The following is a 19,801-nucleotide window of genomic DNA, read 5'->3' as shown; positions in this document are numbered from 1 at the left end:
ACATTTCTTTTCAGACCCGTAACAGTAGGAAGGAAATACTTCTGGCCAGGAGCCCTGGGCATCGAAGACGCCCTACACAAGTACATTTTAATTCACATATCAATGAAATAAATTAACTTCGTGAATTTCAATGATTTTTAGCCTTAAATATTATTGTCTACACCGGATGGTTACAGTGACAGCCATTGTCAAGTTTACATTATTTTAGTTGAAATTCTAGCACATTTTGACTAAAAGTGGATATATAAGGAAAACCATCGACTCAGACCATATCAGCAGTTCTGTTCATAAAGTTCTGTTTTTATAAAGGAAATTCGTATCAAAACTTGTTATCGGTAAGAGCAGTAGACTATAATGTTGTGTGTCTACCCAAATAAGGACGCCACATTCAGTAAATAGGTGTACTAAAGATTTTACATTTATAAATCTCTCTAGACGTCAGTGTCACGTCGCACTTCCGGTGAACAGTTAAACATTTTCTTTTGGATAGTAATTATTTGAATACAATGACCGTCAGTGATGAGTCAGCGCTCAGATAAGACGGATGGACAAGCGATAGTGCTCCGGCCTAATCTATACAGCGTGTTAAGTTCGCGTTGAGCTCGTGTGTTTTTCATTATAAATTTGTGCTTCTGTTTTGTGTTTTGTGGGTTTTTTTCTTGGCAGTTTGGTCAATATAAATTTGACTTATTTCAAATATAAAATACCTTATCTATATATTAAAAATGGCCAATTGTGATGCTTGTACAAAGTCTATCACTTCGAAACAACTCAAGCTTGTATGTAATGATTGTTCCAAAGAGTTTCATGGAACCTGCATGCGGATGAACAAGGCTGATCTTGACTGCATCACCGCCGATGGACTAACTTGGAGGTGTCAGCCGTGTAGTGAAACACGAAGAAAGAGCTTGAGGTTTGACTCCGCAGCTCAGGAAGGGAAACTTTCACTCGAAGATACAGTGAAAAAAATCGAGGAAATAGCTGAAGGCAAAAAACTCAAGAAAAAATTTTTAACAAATCCTATGAATTCTTAACTGAAAAAATTGAAGAAAATACAAAAACTTTGAAGCAGCAAAATTTGTCTATGGAAAAATGCTTAAACATAATTGATAAATTGATGCAAGAAAACAAAAGTTTAAATAAGAAGGTCGCTGATCTTGAACAGAGGATTGATGATATGGAACAATACTCCAGGGCAAATACTATAGAAATACAGGGAATTCCGGTGCAGTCAAACGAAGACGTCGTCAGCGTTGTGAAGGAAGTGGGAAAAGCTCTGGACCTAACCGTTACGGACTCCATGATTGACGCCTGTCATCGTCTTGGTAGCAAAGTCGGTCACAGCGGCCCCCCGCCTGGCATCATTGTCAAGTTTGTTAGGCGCATGGACAAGGAGGAGTTCATGAGGAAGCGTCGTGTCAAGCGAAACCTATCTACCAGACACATGAACATGACCATGGACCAAATGGTGTACGTCAATGAGGCCCTGACACCGGCGAGGAGGCGGCTACTGGGGGCGGCGCGGCAGATCAAGAGGGAAAAGAACTTCAAGCACCTCTGGGTGAGGGGCGGCAAAATCTTCTTAAGGAAAGACGATGGAACCAATGTAATTCAGGTGACTTGCCAAGCTGACTTAAGTAAACTGTAATTTTTATTTTCCTAAAAACGAAAGAAGTATACTTATAATTTTTATTTATCTTTGTATATGATTTTTGTTTATATATATTTTTACATTACTATATGTGGAACAAATATTTATTTTGGCTATATATTTATTCATATGTATTTGCATAACACTTAGCAAATATTTTATATAGAAATATGAATTATTTTTATCTTATAATAAAGTATAATGCAATCATTTTAAAAGATTGTGTAGATTTTTGTAAATAAATAATAAAATGTTCATTTAACTGCTTAATTGAACAATATGATAATGTGCAAGGATTTATGACATGTATATTTTGATACAGTTATAGATAAATGTTTGTGAAATACTTAATTATTACCTTATAGATTTTATGTAGCATTTATAACTATGAGTTTTGTTTTAATTTAATTTTTCTTAAAATGTATAGATAAAAATGTCTTTTTTATTGTTTTCTTCAGTTAATGAACGATAAAATTTTTGTTGTTCATCAAAATGTTAGAAGTATGAGACAGAATTTTGATATTTTCATTTCTGAATTGCAGGCAAATTGTATCTTTCCTGATATTATCATCTTATCAGAAACATGGATAAGTACAAACGAAGTTGAATTTGATAAAATACCAAATTATAATTTAATAACTCAATGTAATGATAATTATAGAGCTGGAGGTGTGGCGGTTTATATTAACGATTTAATCAACAATGTAAATTGTATCCAATTTGAGTTACAATCGGCAGATGCGTTATTGATATCTTTTGTTTTTTGTAAAGAAACATTTTATTTACTTGCTGTATATAGGTTTGTGTTTAATGCAGCTAATATTTTCATCGATGAGTTGAGGAACCAATTTACTAAGTCAAATTGTAATTTTAAAAATATGACAAACTTTTTACTTATTGGAGACATTAATATAAATTTATTGGACAATTTCTGTGCGTCTGTAGATAGTTATAAAACTCTGATGGCTATAAACGGGTTTGAGAGTTTAATACGGGAGCCAACACGAATTACAGAACAGTCTGAAAGTTGCATCGATCATGCTTATATGATAGTATCCAGTAAGAACAGGATTATTGTAGACGCGTCTGTGATACACGCGGACATCACAGACCACTCCATGGTCTGTGTAGGCGTGCTGGTGTGCGGTGCGCGGGGATAGGGTGGCGAGCCTGTGCTGTCATCGCCCCGCTACCGCACTGATTACAGTTGGAGGAATTTAGCTGTGCTCGTAGGGCCCTAATACTACCCTTTCAACTAATAAACGCTATCTGTGTGGCGGGTTGCGTTTACGTGCTAGCCGCTGAGATGAAGGCGCGATAATCTCTTTAACGACTTTAAACTCACGATTTCGATTTGCAGATTAGTACTTACAAATACGTTATTTTCAAAAACACATTAAACAACACTGTAACAACTGAAAAACAAGGAATAAGTCCTAGTATTGCTATTATTTGGTATTCTATTATTTTTTAATTCCACCACAATCAGCACTGTCACAAAACAGACTGATTTCAGCGAGTTATTTGGGCCAATACGATTCCTGAAAGGAGGGTGTCACAGGAAATGTTTTCGAGACGCAGCGCATAATACTACCACCCCGCCACCCCTCCCGCCTATCACCACACACTCAAGGTCACGCGCACAGCTAAAGTCCTCGAACTGTACGCTCGGCTCGATCAGCTGTTGGATAGCGCAGACTGGTCTCTTGTCTATAATCAGGCAAATGCGTCTTTGGCGTTTGATGAGTTTGTGGGAACTTTACAAAGTTTCTTAATACAAAGAAGAGTGGAATTACGACAGATAAATCAATATAAATTAAAGAAACCGTGGATTACTAATTTTACTTGTTCAAAAATTAAGGGAAGGAACCATATTTTTAAAATGGTTAAGAACCACCCAAACAATACCAAATTGAAACTATATTACTTAAAATTTAGAAATAGACTTCATACATACATAAAAGAACAAAAAAATAATTTTTATAAACGAAAGTTTGAAAATTGCAATAGAAATTCCAAGGGCACTTGGAAAGTTTTGAAAGAAGTGACTGGTCAAGCTAAACAAATCAAAAAGACTATAACACTAGACATAAATCACACATTGATTTCTGATCCATTTTCTGTTGCAAACTATTTTAATGATTACTTTTTAAATATAGTGAGTAAACTAAACTTAAACGATCCTCAATTAAAAAATTTTCCTCTACTGCATTATAAAAATTCCTTTACAAAAGTAAACCAAGTAAATTAAATTTTTATTGATTCAGTTCTACCACATGAGCTGGTGAGCGTTATTACATCACTTAAAAATAATACTTCACCGGGTCTGGATGGAATTAGTGCCTTCACGATTAAGAATATCTATCCTAAAATCATGGATGTCTTGTTGTACATAATTAATTTGAGTTTCAACAGTGGAGTCTTCCCAACGCAGTTAAAAAATGCAGTAATAATACTAATATTTAAAAAAGGTTCTGATTTGAACAGCAGTAATTATCGTCCTATATCTTTGCTTTCATGCTTCTCACAAATTTTTGAAAAACTAATGAAACAAAAATTGTTAAAATTTTTTAAAATGACAGATTTTTTTAGTAGTAATCAATTTGGATTTAGATCTGGTATGAATACAGAGAATGCACTGTTGCATTTCATGACAGATGTGAATGATGGTTTGAATGAGGGTAAATGTATTAGTGGTCTTTTCCTCGATATAACAAAAGCTTTTGACACAGTGAATCATAAAATTTTATTGGATAAATTACATCAATGTGGAGTGCGTGGAATTGCATACAAATGGTTTCAGAGTTACTTGGAAGATAGGAAGCAATGTGTAAGAGTTAATTCTGTATTAAGTGACTCTGGAATAATAAAGCAAGGTGTACCCCAAGGATCTGTCCTGGGAGCAATATTATTCATTGTATACATAAATGACTTATGCAATGGTAGTTTTACAAGGAAAAATAACTTCTTTTGCTGACGACACAGCTCTCTGCTATTCAGAATCTAGTTGGAACAGTATAAGGTCCAGTATGGAAAATGATTTGGAAGCACTTCAGTGGTGGTTTACTATGAATCACATGCTGCTGAGTGTAGAAAAACTAAATATATAAATTTCAGCCTCAAAAAAGATATTAACTTCGAAAATCAAGTTTATTACAAATGTGCTAAGTGTCTAGGTGTTCAAACTGTATGTATTGGGAATAGTTGTGCTGTAGTTGATAGAGTAACGCATATAAAGTATTTAGGAATTTCTGTTGATAGCGAGGTTAATTGGAAAATTCACATAAATCATTTGAAAAACAAAATTAATAATATTTTAAGGTATTTTTATTTTCTTAGGAAGTTATGTAATGAAAGAGTTATGCGTATGCTATTTTTTTTCATTGATACAGAGCAGAATTGATTATGTAATTATTTTTTGGGGCAGTACATACGATAATTATCTGAATGCAATATATGTTCAACAAAAACATGCAGTTAGGTTAATATTAAATAAAGGAAAGACAGTCCATTCGCGTCCCCTTTTTTTGGATTTGAAAATTTTACCATTGAAATATATTTTTGTTTATAAAGTTCTGAAGATTTTCTTTTGCAAGAGTGGTAACATGCCACAAAAATATATAGAATATAAGCAAAAATTAAGATCCGGGAATCAATTTACAGTTCCTAAACCAAATTCTACATTTTTTACAAGAACATTAAATTTTATAGCACCAAGAATTTTTAACAAATTACCAAGCAATATTAAAGAATTATCGAATATTGACACATTTTTGAAAAGACTTAGAGAGTGGCTGCTAACTTTGGAACACATTGACTTTCTGATTCAAATTCAGCAATAACATTTATGTTTGTATAACATAAATATTTTCCATCTTTTTCGCTTAGATGCTTTTTTTACATGAAGTAAACTAAAAAAAATATATATTTTCTATACGACATATTTTTTATTATTTTTGTTTCAATAATTTATCATGCAACAAAGAAAAGAAGCACTGATAGTAAGAAGAAAATTAGCCGAAAAAGGTTTAAATAAAATATTCATTCTTTCACAATCTGGACGCTGTAAAACAAGTATAATGTTTAATATTTGGAACCTCCGAACAGGCCACGTGCCTTGGAGGCCCTAAATTTTCTCTTCTGATATTTATATAATCCAGTATATTTACAAGTTTTTTTTTCATAACAATATTATATGTAAGGAGACTGAAAAAATTTATATTAAGTTATTTTTTAAGTTACGTTATGTTATTTTTTAAATCTAAAAACATGTTCATTTAGTACATATAGTCAGTCTTGGCAAGTATAACTATATTTTTTATGATTTTTAATCATGTAAGTTCTTCATATATTTTATGTATGTTTTTGTGGCAGAAAGAGAAAATAAATACATTTATTTATTTATTATTATTTATTTATTTATAATAATACATTCAAATTCAGTCATCCATTACTGGTTTTATGGCTTAAAAATTAATATATTGTCTAAAAATAATTACAAATATGGAGTGCAACCATTAAGACGACAACTTTTAATACAAAAACAATCGCCACGGGATGAATTCATTTGTGGTGGACAGATTATATGGTGATTATACTCAGTAGTGATAATAACATAGTTAGGTGATAACAATTTTCCCTAAAATTTTTGAGGTTTCAATGATTCATAATTAATTTAAAATATTCGTAAAATCTTGACAATTATGCTCCTTAACTAACTTTACGACAATATCCTCTATCGTGAATCTAATAAACTGAAGTACGACTGCTACAATCTCATATAAGAGTGCTTTATTTTCTAGATAACAATACCACAAGAACAAAGGCGGGAATTTGAACGCATGTACAATTCCTACGAGCTGGAAGATCTAATAACAGAATTCGAGTGGGTAGACTGGGCAGCACTTCTGGAAAGCATAACGCCAGCGTCTGTGCAGCTCAGAAAAAACGAGCTGATATTCGTCATAGAAGTGGAATTCCTCAAAAAGCTTGAGGTGCTCCTACAGAAGTACTCTGATGAGTAAGTTGTAATATGTATAGAGATAGTCTGGTACCATTTTGGTTTTATCGATCAAGAAGTCGTTTACAAGCTAACAGATTTTCAATTCTATGCAGTTTCTATTTTTCTCTGAGTAAGTATTTTTATCTTGGTTAAAAAGACAATCTGCAAAGTAACGGATGTATATGGGGTAGTTTAAAATATTAGTAAATATAATCATTAAAAATAGAATATCAATGTCTTAAAACTGATAGTTATTTTAAAATTTATGTTTTTAGGTGCAGTTGTGATGTAATAAGTTGTATTGCTTTATCTGTAGTCGTTCAGAAAATATTAAACCGGTGGAGGACTTTTTATTGACAAACCTGAACAATAAAAGTAATTACCGACCTTTAATAGTCGAATATTTGTCATAGTGTGAATATTTTTGTTAAGATGTAGAGTAAATTTAGACTATTCTTCTCAATATAGAATTGTTTTCCGAAATGTTACGATCTATGCGGTTAGAATATGAAATCAATTAAAACCTACTTTACTTGTACTTAAATTTTGTGTGTATGATTGTGTGTGTGTGTGTGTGTGTTGCGCGTGTGTGCGCGCGTGTGTGTGTGTGTGTGTGCGCGTGTGCGCGCGTGTGTGTGTGTGAGACAGAGAGAAAGAGAGAGAGATTTGGCATTTGACATTTCTTTATTTTCTCCTGCAATAAAAATCTACATTTTTACTTAAACAATTTTTCTGTACTGAATTATTACAATAGTTTATTTGTTATCACAAATCATCATACCACCTTTTTAACAACATACTTTAGATTTGTTTCGAAAACTGTTTTTCACTATTACAATTGCTGATACTATCTTCCAATGAGTTCAATAATCTAATTGACCGAGTATGAACAGAATTAGTATACAGGGTGTCCAGCAACCATTCGAACAAACTTTGCCACATTGTTCAGCAGGCCAAAACTAACAAATAATGCAATATAACAGGTGCCCTATTTCGCTTCGTTTAGCGTCTGTCTGTCTGTATGTGTTTTTTGGGAAAAAACTTACTACTCAAAAACCACTTCAGATACAGAATTCAAACTTAACAGTTATCTTAACCTAGTGTTGGTCCTTTTCAGTGAAAAGAATAAAACAAATATCTCATTGCATTTCTAAATGGCGGCCGTTCAAAATTTTCAATTTGTATTAGATTTGAAAGGGCTACTTTGACAACAAATTTACCAGGATAACTTTTTTTTAGCGTATTTTATTACCAATTCGAAACATTTTGTTTCAAAAAGATTGAATAACAAATAATTGAGCTAACAGCACCAAACGTAAAAACATGTTAAAATCCATGCATTGCAAGTACGTACATACAACAATGTAGTGGATTTTTACGAATAAACTTTTTAAGGTTCACTAAAATAGTGAACAATATTATAACCTGAAATTTAATATTTATTTTTTAAATTTGTTTTAAGGTAAATTTAAAAAAAGTTCTTAACCTATTGTGAATCCTGGTTTTTAAATCTTGAGAGTGAGAGAGAGAGAGAGAGAGAGAGAGAGAGAGAGAGAGAGAGAGAGAGAGAGAGAGAGAGACACCAATTTGACACCAATTTTTTTTATTTTACCTGCCCCGGTTTAGACCATAGGTCCACTCTTCCACCGGGACAGGCACCAAAACATTACAACACAGAACATAGGTCGTGGTCTTACAAACGTTTGAACCTTACAAACATGATTTATACATTGTACAAGGAATACATTGTTAATTATATATCTAGTTAAATATATATATTTTTTGAAAATCCAAATATACTATTATGTTTCTTACGTAAATATAATTCCAACACTTCATTTCATTACATTGTAAATATAATCTACAAAACAAACACGAGAGAGAGAGAGAGAGAGAGAGAGAGAGAGAGAGAGAGAGAGAGAGAGAGAGAGAGAGAGAGAGAGGTGGTTGGCCGAAGCCCAGCGGTCCCTCCTCCACCCCTGGTTTAAGTCGGAGACTTATTCACCAGGCCGCTTTCCTGAGTTCCTCTTGAGCCTTCCTCTTGATTACTCTTGATCCTCTTCCGGGCACTCTTGTTGTGCCTATCCAACACACCTCTCCCCTCACCTAGCACTTACGTACTAGGATCATCGGAATTTTGAATTCTTCTTTCGTTTTTGTTTTTATCAGCCTATGTTCTTCTGCTCCTCTTCAAGCTGCTTGCTGTCTTCCGGCATTTTCTAGGTCATGCTTCTTACTCCCTATCCGTCTACACATACGTGAAAACTCCAGTGCTGATACTTTACTTCTAAGAAAGTTTATCTTTTCCCAAGCCCACATCTTCCGTCGGAGGAGTTCCTTCAAATCTCTCCGTTCTTCTTCATAGAACCAAGCACTCCATCAGCACATGCTGAGATGTCTCCAGCTCTCCGCAGTGGGTGCAGCGGTCATCTTCCACGAGGTTAAAGCTCTTCAGTTTGGCCTTAAAGTTGCCATGTCCCACTCACGAACTGTGTGGTGTAGTGGTCCGTCTCCCAGTGCACCTTCTTCCTGATCCTCACATCCGGGACCGAACGCAAATGTCTCTCTTCCTTTAGTGCTTCTTTCCCACAACCTCTGCCATTCGTCAAGTGTTTCTTCTCTTCTAATCCCCCTGCTCTCCCCGCTGTCTAACCCTTCCTCCTTGTCCCCTCTTCGCTTGATTCTTTCTTCTACCATCAGGTCTAGCGGGATCACTCCGGCAATCACTCTCACAGCTTCGTGGGATATTGTGCTGTAACCCTTGATCACTCCCAATAGCATCTTCCTCTGCAGGCTCATCAGCTTCGACCTCTCCCCTCGTCCTCTCATTCTTTGCCCCCACATATCACAGCCGTACAGGACCATGGGCTCCAGCGCTCCGATGTACAGTCTCCTTAAGTTTTCACATTTCATTCCGTGATTTTTTTTTGGCAGTCCTTTCAATTTTCCAAAGGCTTTCATAGCCTTGTCGATCACCTGGTCATAATGCCCTGAAAACTTCATCCTGCTTCCCACTACTACTCCTAGATATTTTGTCTCGTTCGAGCACCGGATTGTCACATCTCCCATGTTCACACGGATAAACCTTTCAACTAACTTTCCTTTGAGTAATACCATCACAGTCTTCTCCTTCGAGAACGTCATCTTCCTTTCTTCTCCCCATCCTGTAATAAGCTCTAGGGCTCTTGTCGCCTTCCGCATGAGGTCTGGGCTCGTGTTGGACTTCACCAGCAGCAGTCCGTCATCCGCATAAGCTCTCGCCGAAATACCCTCCTCAAATGGCAGCCCGTAGGGAACCCATCGAACAGGACATTCCAGAACAGAGGGCCCACCACTGATCCTTGGGGGCAGCCTTTTGTGATGCTCTTGCTCACACTCACCGTTGCCAGCTCTCAGCGTCACTGTCCTCCCCCTAAAGTAGTCCCTCACCAGACGGTAGATGTTGTTGGGGCACCGCCATCTTACCAGCACCCTCAGGATCTCTGGCCACCAAGCGGAGTCGAACGCTCCGGAGATGTCCATGAACAATCCAACGACGTATTTTTCCTCAGATTCTTCTACCTCTCTTCTCATGTCCAGCAATGCATCGACTGTTTTCCCACACCTTCCGTGAAACCATACTGAGCAGCATTCGTCCTATTTTCTCTCTCCATCCAATCCTTCATCCTCTTCACGACCAGTCTTTTTCCTTAACTTTCCCAACACGGGTAGGAGGGTCACCGGCCTGTAGGATTTGACTTTGCTCGGGTCTTTATCTTCGCTTTTCAAGAATACTTTCACTATTCCTTTCTTTCCAGACGTCCGGAAACCTGCCTTCTCTCAGCATCTTGTTGTACAAGTTCAGCAGCGTACCTTTGATTCGTCCGTACATCCTCTTGACGACTTCGCCCTTTATTCCGTTATATCCCCGGTGCCTTCCGGTCTCTCATTTTGTTTGACACATGCGGTCAGCTCTTCCTCCGTGAAGTCTTCCTCATTTGCTCCAGTGCTCTCCTCCATCATCCCCCCTCTAACTTCTCTCTGTTGCTCAGTGTCTTCATCCTCCCTATCGTCCGATAGCAGACCTTCGATCAATCTCCGTAGAGTGTCTTCCACTGTTTCTGTCATCGTTCCATCTTCCTTCTCTAGGCTGACCAATTCGATATCCTTCTTTATCTTCTCCGCAACGATCTTGTAAACCTTTCCCCATGGATCACCTTCTTCGTCTGCGATGAGCTTTTCCCACATCTTCCTCTTCTGCTTCCTGATTTCCCAGATGTATTCTGTTCTTGATCCGGTAAACGCTCTCCTGTCAACCTCCCTTTCCTGTTCTTCTCCAAATCCTGCTCTTCCCCCTCATCCTCACTCGAATTTCTCCAGATCTTCCGACCACCAATAGACCTTCTTCATTCCTTTAGTTGCCTTGGGAAACTGGTCCTCCATCAGGTTCAACGTCATTTCCGTGATTTTCTCCGCATGAACCTCTGCTGTAGTCATTTCCAGTTCCATGTCTTCGATACTTCTACGTAGCGCCTCGTCAAATCTCGTCCAGTTCACCTTCCTCAAGCAGTACGTTCCTAGTCTCTGCTCGTTTTGGTTACCCCGATTCTCCTGATCTGATATCACCTTCATTGTGATAAGTCTGTGGTCACTCAAGGTCTCTTCCTGTACTGTCCAGTCTTTAATCCTGCTTGAGATATCCCTCGTTGCTATCGTCACATCTATGTTCGACTTGCCTCCCTGTGTGTTCTCAAAGGTCATCCACCTACTAAATTTGTTCAGCACCTGAAGATCCCAAGCCGAGACAACGTCTTCTACCTTGGACCCTTTTTCATCTGTAGAACCACTGCGCCACAGTCCTGACCTCGCATTCAGATCCCCTCCACATAAGACTTCCTTGTTTCCTTTCTTCCTAATTATGTCCACTAACCATGTTAAATGCCCATCAATAGGTTCTGATGGCCTGCAGTATAGACTAATCACTTGCATCGACTTTCCTCCTTGTTCCAACCTTACACTGACGCACGTTCCGCTTGTTTCACCTGCATTCATGATTGCTCCGATCTTCTCATTCATCACAAAAATTGCACTCCAGATATCTTCTCTTCCACTCCGGTCATGAAAAACTCTGCATCCAGAAATCCTCCACTCTCCCACCCACTATGTATGGCTCTTGGACCAGGAGAACATCAATCTTATCTAGTAAACATCTCCTAATGGCTTCATCCATAGCTACCTTACTCCTACCTAAATTCCACTGGGCAATCCTACAGTCCATAATCAATCTTATCATTATTCATCTTAACGGCCTTCTCGTACACAGGACACCTCCTTGAGCCTGCATCATGATTTAGGTCCCCTCGACCTTCTCTTTTGCAGTTGGCACAACACACTGCTTCTTTCTTCTTCTTATTAGGGCAGTCTTTATAGTCGTGTTCCTCCGCACAGTATGAGCAACTAGGTTTCAGCGAAGTGCAATGCCTAGCAATGTGCCCAAATCTCTGACACTTGAAACACCTGGCTATGTCCACGTAGTCCTTCACCCTGCAGCACTGCCACTCCACAAAGATTCTTGTCTTTCATCCTTAGCAAGTTCCTAACTCTCACGGAGCATTCCACTACAATATGAATTTTCTTCCCTCCAGATCTTGCATCCTTGTACTTGTGTCTCACCTCGAACTCCTGTCTGAACTGTTCCTGCTCGATTTCACTGCCATGCATATTCCTGCTGAACACTTCTTCTTTCACCTCCTCTTCGGTCAGTTCAGCGTTCACATCATAAATCATTATGACGGGCTTCTTCCTTTGTCGGTTTCTCAACCTTCAACCCTGCCTCCAAGAGCGATTTCTGCTTTATCAGGTTCTCCACTCCTTCTTCGTTCTCTGCCTCCACGATCACTCCGTTCCTGATGTTAATCAGTCTCCTAACCTTTAGGCCGATTTCTTGTGGCTTAACCAGTCTCATTAGAGTGCTTTTAACTTCTTCACTTTCCTTATTCTCACTCTTCACGATCACCAGTTTAGGTGCTGGCAAAACAGGACCTTTCGTTCCTGAGATTTTTGGCACTTCTTTCCTTCCCAGTGCTTGAGCAAAGGTTGCCCGGTTCTTTGGCTCACACGTTTCTTTCTCTCACCTTTAGCTCCTCCCTGACCACCGTCCTTAAGAGCTCTGCCATGCTTTTTCCTTTTTCTTCTACTCTTGTTTCCAAAATTACTCTATCTTCTCTAGCCCTTACGATCTGCTCCTGGAGTTCACTCAAGTACCCCCTGAAAATAACTATTGGCATCAGGTTTTCTTCACCATCTTAACAATTTGCGGTTGTTTAAACCAGTTCTGCATTTTCAACAAGATCTTTCCCATATTTTCTAAGGGGTCTCTTCCAAGTTCCGACTTCTCCTCGTCTTCATCCTCATCCTCGTCTTCCGTATCCTCGACTCTCCTGTTCTTCGACTGTCTATTATCTGCTTCATTAGGACTCCTCCTTGTCCTTTTCTCCATTCTTTTCTTCCCAGCATCTAGTTCTGAATCTGACTCCTGTTGGCTGCTGGTTGCCGAGATCCCTCCTCCCTTATCCAACTTGCTCAGTTTCCTCTCTCTTGCATGCTTCTCCAAGAACTCCCTCTCCACAGCTGCAATCCTCTGCGCCTCCTCCCTTCGACTGTTCTCCTCCTCCTCCTCCTTCTTCTTTTGTTGGTTTTTTTTATATTCTTCCATAATCGTTCCCACGAGAAGCTAGGGAATAACAGTCCGCTCCTCCAGAGCCCCGCTTAGAGAAGTAAGGCTACATTTTGTGAAGGGTCGCCTGGTCCCTCACAGTGTTCCACTAGCGACACTTGTCTTCCCAGTGCCATTCATCCCCTCGGCATGGTCCTTAGGATTAGGAATGTAGACGGATTTGAAAAGGCTCCCCTTTTCGCCGACCCCGCCCAGCGTCGAGGCTACTTGCGCCAACCTCTACTTCAGTCTCCTTCAGAGTGCCACGCCCGTTACCCCACCGCTCAACTGGATACGGGGATAGGGTAGTGACACCCCGTTCTAGGGGTACAGCGCCTGAAGTACGAGCTGTACCCGCCTCCTTCCCAGTTAGTCGCCTCTTACGACAAGCAGGGGACCGCTCCAGGCCAATTCTCTAAATCCTCCCCGAACCTGGGGGGAGAGAGAGAGAGAGGAGAGGAGAGAGAGAGAGAGAGAGAGAGAGAGAGAGAGAAGAGAGAGAGAGGAGAGAGAGAGAGAGAGAGAGAGAGAGAGAGAGAGAGAGAGAGAGAGAGGAGAGGGAGGGAGGGAGAGAGATATCGAATTTATTTTCTTACTGTGGTCAGGGTTATTGCCAACTACATGATGTGGCAAGCAGCTAGAAGGTATGACGGACAAGCTGACTAAAACAGATGAGGAATAGGAAGATGGAATATCGCCCTACCACGGAAGGGATCGCTGCCAGAGAGCCCCGGTGGAATGGGGGGGGGGGGGTGGGGGGGGGGGGGGGTGGGGGGGGGGGGGGGTGGGGGGGGGGGGGGGTGGGGGGGGGGGGGGGTGGGGGGGGGGGGGGGTGGGGGGTTCTATTTGACTGACGTCAATTGTTAAAAATATTGTTTTTATATAAGCAATAGTGGGTAACCAAACTAAATTAAATAGATATTGTTTATTAGTGGATTTATTTTTATTTCATATTATTTGTGAATAGCGGTACTTTACTCAACCCTAATCATTTCATTATAACAAGAAATATGTTGATTATCGTAATGACGGCAGAACTAGTAGTAGTACTGATTTGGTTCCTCGTAATAGGGAACATATCCTGGATGTCCAGAATGCATGCCCACTTCTCCCCAGCCTCCTCGGCCATGACTGATGCCTGCACCTGCATTGATTCCCAATATATTTCCACCAATGCCAAGTCCAAAAAGCGATTTTAAAGAACGAGGAGCAATTGCGCCTATATTTGTGTCTGCCTCATGCTCCTTCATATCTTCTGCTGTTGGTATTCCAATACTGACTTCTTCTGCTGTTGGTATCCCAATACTGACTTCTTCTGCAGTTGGTATCCCAATACTGACTTCTTCTGCAGTTGGTATCCCAATACTGACTTCTTCTGCTGTTGGTATCCCAATACTGACTGGTGTGAATATGGGGCCTTCAAAGATTGAACTCTCGTCCTGAAAATCATAAATAATAATACTATTTATATTTATTTTTATAAATAATAATCTTAAATTAATAAAGTAGATTTTAACATTTCAAGACTTCATTAATATAGGTTAAGCATTTGAACATATGATATCAGTATATTGCTTCATGGAAACACACAAAAAAGACGACCACACAAATGTGTGTATGTATATGTGTATACATACGTATATATATATATATATATATATATATATATATATATATATATATACATATTTGTGTATGAGTGTGTGTGTGTGTGTGTGTGTGTGTTTTATAAATATTTATACGTTTTGTGAACAAGTCTTATATATATATATATATATATATATATATATATATATATATATATATATATATACATAGTAAAATGTGTGTATTACCAATCTAAAATAATATAATGCTTTCAATTTTATAAGTTTCTTCAGTGCAAAATACCTATTTATGCATGTATTTCCAGTTTTAGGACAGGTTGCATAAAATCTGTGGAGCTATCATTATGTCCTCAAATTTAAGATAAGCTCCTGGGAAATCCGGTGTTATGGCTACCCTAATCCTGGATCTTTAGTAAACTACAACTGCAATAAACCTATTCGTGATAAAGAAAATGTATAGAATAGGCCTATATCCAAGATAGATTTCAAAACTAACTTTCATTTTACGGATAAATATTAAAAATTAACGGATGTATTATGTCAGTATATAAGTATTAGGATTTTCATATATCCTATAATTTATGGATACATCTTAAAAACTGTTTGTAACTATACCATAAGTTTTACATAAAAATAAACATAAATAAGTTAGGACAAACATTAATTTCTTCTCTCGATATTATGAACCCTTTTAAGATTAAAACTTGTTTAAAAAAACAAATTCAAATTTTTGTGTTTAGGTAATTAATCTCTGCATATTATATAGATTACAGCAAACGTATATTCAGAAAACTAGCTATGTAAGGAAGTATAGTATTTAAATTGAGAGGCAATCCATTATCCAGCTTACAAACTAAAAAAATGAAATGAAATGCAAAATGCCTTTATTTACAGAGGCGAAGTTAGGACTTAAAAGTCCTCTCTACCACTTAACCTCCAAAAAAAAAACAAACAAAGTAAAATATTATCATACCTATTACAACATTGTAATTGAAACTTAAACTAAATCACTTTAATAATTAATTACATATTGGATGTAACATAATAATGTATATATATATATATATATATATATATATATATATATATATATAAATTATAATTAAAATTAACCATTCAGATTAAAACTACTATTATACATAAAATTAAAAACTGTTTACCGTCAAAGGATAGCTGCCAACCAAGGATGCCAGAAGGCAGAGACAAAGTAGTCCTACTAAAGCCATTTTCTGTTACAATAAAACCTAAAAAGAATCATACATCGTCAATCATATATGATATACAGAAATCGCAGACAATACTGAAATATATATTTATCACAGTAAATAAAACACTATGATATATTAAAATTGTGATATAGGATTGTCGTTTTTGTCAAAAATGCTCTGATAAACTTAATGCATGTGTGATTAAGCCATAGCTTAAATGCTACAGATATAAATATAATTATGTAGAAAGTAGTCTGAAATTATTATTTTAATGACTTCAAAACTTTGTTTTAGTTATCGAATAAAATTAGTATAATATTATTATATTTAATAAATTGAAACCCAAGAACTATTTAATGGTTCCATGAATTTACGTTCTTAAAACAATTCATAGAAATAAAAAATCATTATGCCATAAAGCTTTAAACATTTTATTTGTTAGGTTTTTAGCAAATATCTGAGTGTACTTAATAAGTATTCTAAACTAATTATTTGTGAGGAGCAATGTTTTCCATTTTTTGTAGTAAGAGTCAAGAATTATGTAAGCCTTCAATGTACCAAAAACATATTTTCAAAGACAATCCATGCAATTTCCATACACACCTAAACATTGAACTATTTTAGAGAATTTCTAACACTAATATTCCCCCATTATTCTTGTTGTGTTGCTCTGTTATTGTTTCTGCTTGTCTTTTGTTACACATTTATAATTACGACTGTGCCTCTTGGTTTATATATTTACATTTATTGCTTGCATTTGTTGTTTTTATAATTTTTTTCTCTGTTGGTACCTATATATTTTACTCTTGTTATTTTATATACAGTATTTTCCCCATTGTTGTTTACTTTATATAGTTTTATTTGCACTGTTATTATTTATCTCTTATTTATTCATACGTCACGTTCTTAGACAGTAATGTGCATGCATTTAAGTTGAATATGCAATTTTAAGTTAAAATATTTTTTATTTTTTTCAGTTTTTTATTTACCACTATCAGTCATTTAATGTTAATATCTTTTTTACTCTTGTTATACATTTTAAAGTTTATCTTTCATTGTTGTTAATAATTTTGTATAGTTTATTTGCACTGTTATTATTTTGTCTGTTTGTTTCTCCATATCATCTTTTACAGTAGTATATTAAGTTAATTTTATCACTAATTTATTATATATTTTCACTAATTGTTAATATAATTTATACTTTCTTATTACATTAATTATACGTTAATTATGCCTAGATCTGATTAGAGTCCAGTTGCATGTTTGGTTTCGCCCTTTTGTTTAAGTATGATTTAATCATCTATTATAAGTTAATAAATGTAAATTGGTTTTTGACCGTTGGAAGGAAATTAAATAAAATAAATATATTATTACGTTACATGTTATTACATTCATTCTTAAAAATACATAAATAATAGATTTGAAATGCTTACCTTGTATGCTGTACGTGAAGCAAGTGTGTACTGAGGAAAATTTCTTCACTTATATACAGCTCTTATTAATAACCATTCTAAAAATAGTATCATTATCTATGATAGCTATACGATGCATGGATTTGATTGTTTTCGTCTAATTGGCGTAACAAACCTGTAAGTCATGCCTTGACACTCGACAATAAATTATTACTGAATACAATGGATGTGGTTGTTTAGTTCAATGATAAGAGTTTTATGGATGTAGCGTTTCTAATAAATTTTCTTCAATATGGCTTGAATAAAATTATATTAATTATAAAGGTAAAATCAATGCTCTCTTCCGCCGACTGTGCTATATACTATTATTGAGTGAAATTTTAAAATATAACATGGAACATACTTTATTCCGTTATTAACTAATGTTATGGGTTTTAATAGTATTCCATCACTGCCCTTTACATTGGTAGATATATTATTAATTTCCTTACAAATCAGATCTTTATTAATATTTGTAAAAAAATAATAAATTCTGAAAATCCCCTAATCTGTTCTTACTTTTATAACTTTCAATCAAGTCATTGTCAATGGCATTGTTAATACCACAAAACATTAGTTCAATTCGTTTATATTTACAGTGGGATCTGATACATTCTTTATTAGATCCTTGGTTATTGAAAATGTTCCATACTTTTTTGTTACTCTAATCTTACAGTGAAATGTTGAAGCCTAGCATCAATCATCTCATCAATCTGTTAATTATGTATACTCACAGACTACACGATGTTTTTTCCTTAGACTACATTATTTAGTGTCTCTTTGATCCATTATTGCCCTTAGATCATCACTTATCTAAGAGCATGGTGTTCTTTTCCTGTGAATAACTCTTTCAGGTACAAATTTATTAAATAAATATAACAATCTCTCTTCCAACAAACCAACCATATCATCAATAGAGTTACTACTATATACATTATTCCAATCCGTATTTTAGCATTCATTTTGTAAAGCCTTGTTTTTGACACTTTCATAATGAATATGACTACTGTAATGCATTTTTATTTACATTTAAGTTGATTCTTAAATTTAATTCCAAATATATCAATTCATGTTATGAAATCCATGGAGTTAGTATATAGGCTACATACTTTGCACGTGTTGTGCTTCCTTTGTATAGAACGTTGACTGTACCCACTTGCTTGCTCGTAAGTATACCCTTCCAATCAAAGTTTATAGATTATTGTATAAAAGTGGTAGTTAATAATTTAAATTCAATATTACGACATACAGTATAATCTTTGACATGTGTTTGTTTTAATTTCCATAGCACATTTTTGTCCACATGGCAATCTTCTCAAAAATAGAACTTACTCTTATATTAAAATAGTAAAACAAATTAAAACATCATTGCCTCTTAATTGCCTAATTAGCTGAAAATAGACAGTTAAAATCTCCCTCGGTACCAATAAATACAGATTGTTTGCCGCAGTTTTGTAATAGTTTGAGATAGAAAAGAACTTAAAACATGAAAGTTGTTCAGTTTTATACTGCTTCTAATTTTATGTGGTGGGAATCGCCCTTTACCATTATAACTTTGGTTTATGGGCATTTACATTTCCAAAAAATATATTTTACAGTCGTAAAACAATTTTGAAAAATACTGCCATGCATGTTTTCTTTTGGAAGCTCCTGTCATGAAATATTGAAAAATGTATTTTGGTGTAGATTCGTATTACAAGGGTGCCAATAAAAGCTATATCTATTATCTATACACTTTAGACCGCCATTTTTAAAAGCGTAGAGAAATTTGATTGTTTTTCTCCAAAGTAAAAAGACCTTTAGAAATTATGTACAACATGACGTGTGTTTACCTTTGAAATTTTGAGATTCGAACATGGGACCACCTGCTTTTGGAACACGCTATGGTTTTACAGAGTTGAAAGTATTTTAATAAATGCTTTGCAGTCGATTTAGAGGGAAATCCGTTCAATCAAAACATTTTGAGTTAACCGTATGAGTACTAGACATTTGATACGGGTGGTTTGAAGCACCCTGTGTATCCAGTTAAGTGGAAATACTTTTGATTTATAAGACCTCTTATCATATTATTTTATAAAAGCTTAGCCCATTTGAACATCGTGTGTAATCTATTTTTTAATCCCAGTGAAAACATTCTCTTTGCTATTTAAAGACCTTTTATAAAATAAAACTCTTCTTGGCCGTTTTA

General features: G+C 36.0%; 2 protein-coding genes across 2 annotated transcripts in view; one reads left to right on the top strand and one right to left on the bottom strand.

The window, feature by feature from the left end:
- The window catches only part of LOC124369849 (neprilysin-2-like), a 32,674-nt gene extending 18,588 nt beyond the window's left edge, over positions 1-14,086 (top strand). The window contains exons 7-8 of the mRNA XM_046827979.1: positions 6,454-6,671; positions 13,953-14,086. Coding sequence (XP_046683935.1) covers positions 6,454-6,671; positions 13,953-14,013 — 279 coding nt within the window. The 3' untranslated portion in view covers positions 14,014-14,086. The remainder of the gene's footprint in view (positions 1-6,453; positions 6,672-13,952) is intronic.
- A 191-nt stretch (positions 14,087-14,277) lies between these two features.
- On the bottom strand, positions 14,278-17,641 carry LOC124368594. The gene is made up of 3 exons (XM_046825836.1): positions 17,596-17,641; positions 16,115-16,198; positions 14,278-14,786 (listed from the first exon to the last, which is right to left on the bottom strand). The coding sequence occupies exons 2-3, from the start codon at positions 16,178-16,180 to the stop codon at positions 14,385-14,387; spliced, it is 468 nt and encodes a 155-aa protein (XP_046681792.1). The 5' UTR covers positions 16,181-16,198; positions 17,596-17,641; the 3' UTR covers positions 14,278-14,384.
- Between the last annotated feature and the right edge of the window lie 2,160 nt (positions 17,642-19,801).

The sequence above is a fragment of the Homalodisca vitripennis genome, chromosome X (genome assembly GCF_021130785.1).
Source record: "Homalodisca vitripennis isolate AUS2020 chromosome X, UT_GWSS_2.1, whole genome shotgun sequence".
NCBI classification, from domain to species: Eukaryota; Metazoa; Arthropoda; class Insecta; order Hemiptera; family Cicadellidae; genus Homalodisca; species Homalodisca vitripennis.
Note: the sequence above shows the minus strand (reverse complement) of the source record. Positions and strands in the feature narration are given on the sequence as shown.

What these genes read in the sequence shown, in the direction of transcription:
- LOC124368594 (XM_046825836.1), bottom strand. Translation starts at nt 16,180, where the DNA reads ATGGCTTTAGTAGGACTACTTTGTCTCTGCCTTCTGGCATCCTTGGTT. An exon ending in TTGGCAGCTATCCTTTGACG is followed by an intron (nt 14,787 to 16,114) that starts GTAAACAGTTTT and finishes TATGATTTTCAG; the next exon opens with GACGAGAGTTCAATCTTTGA.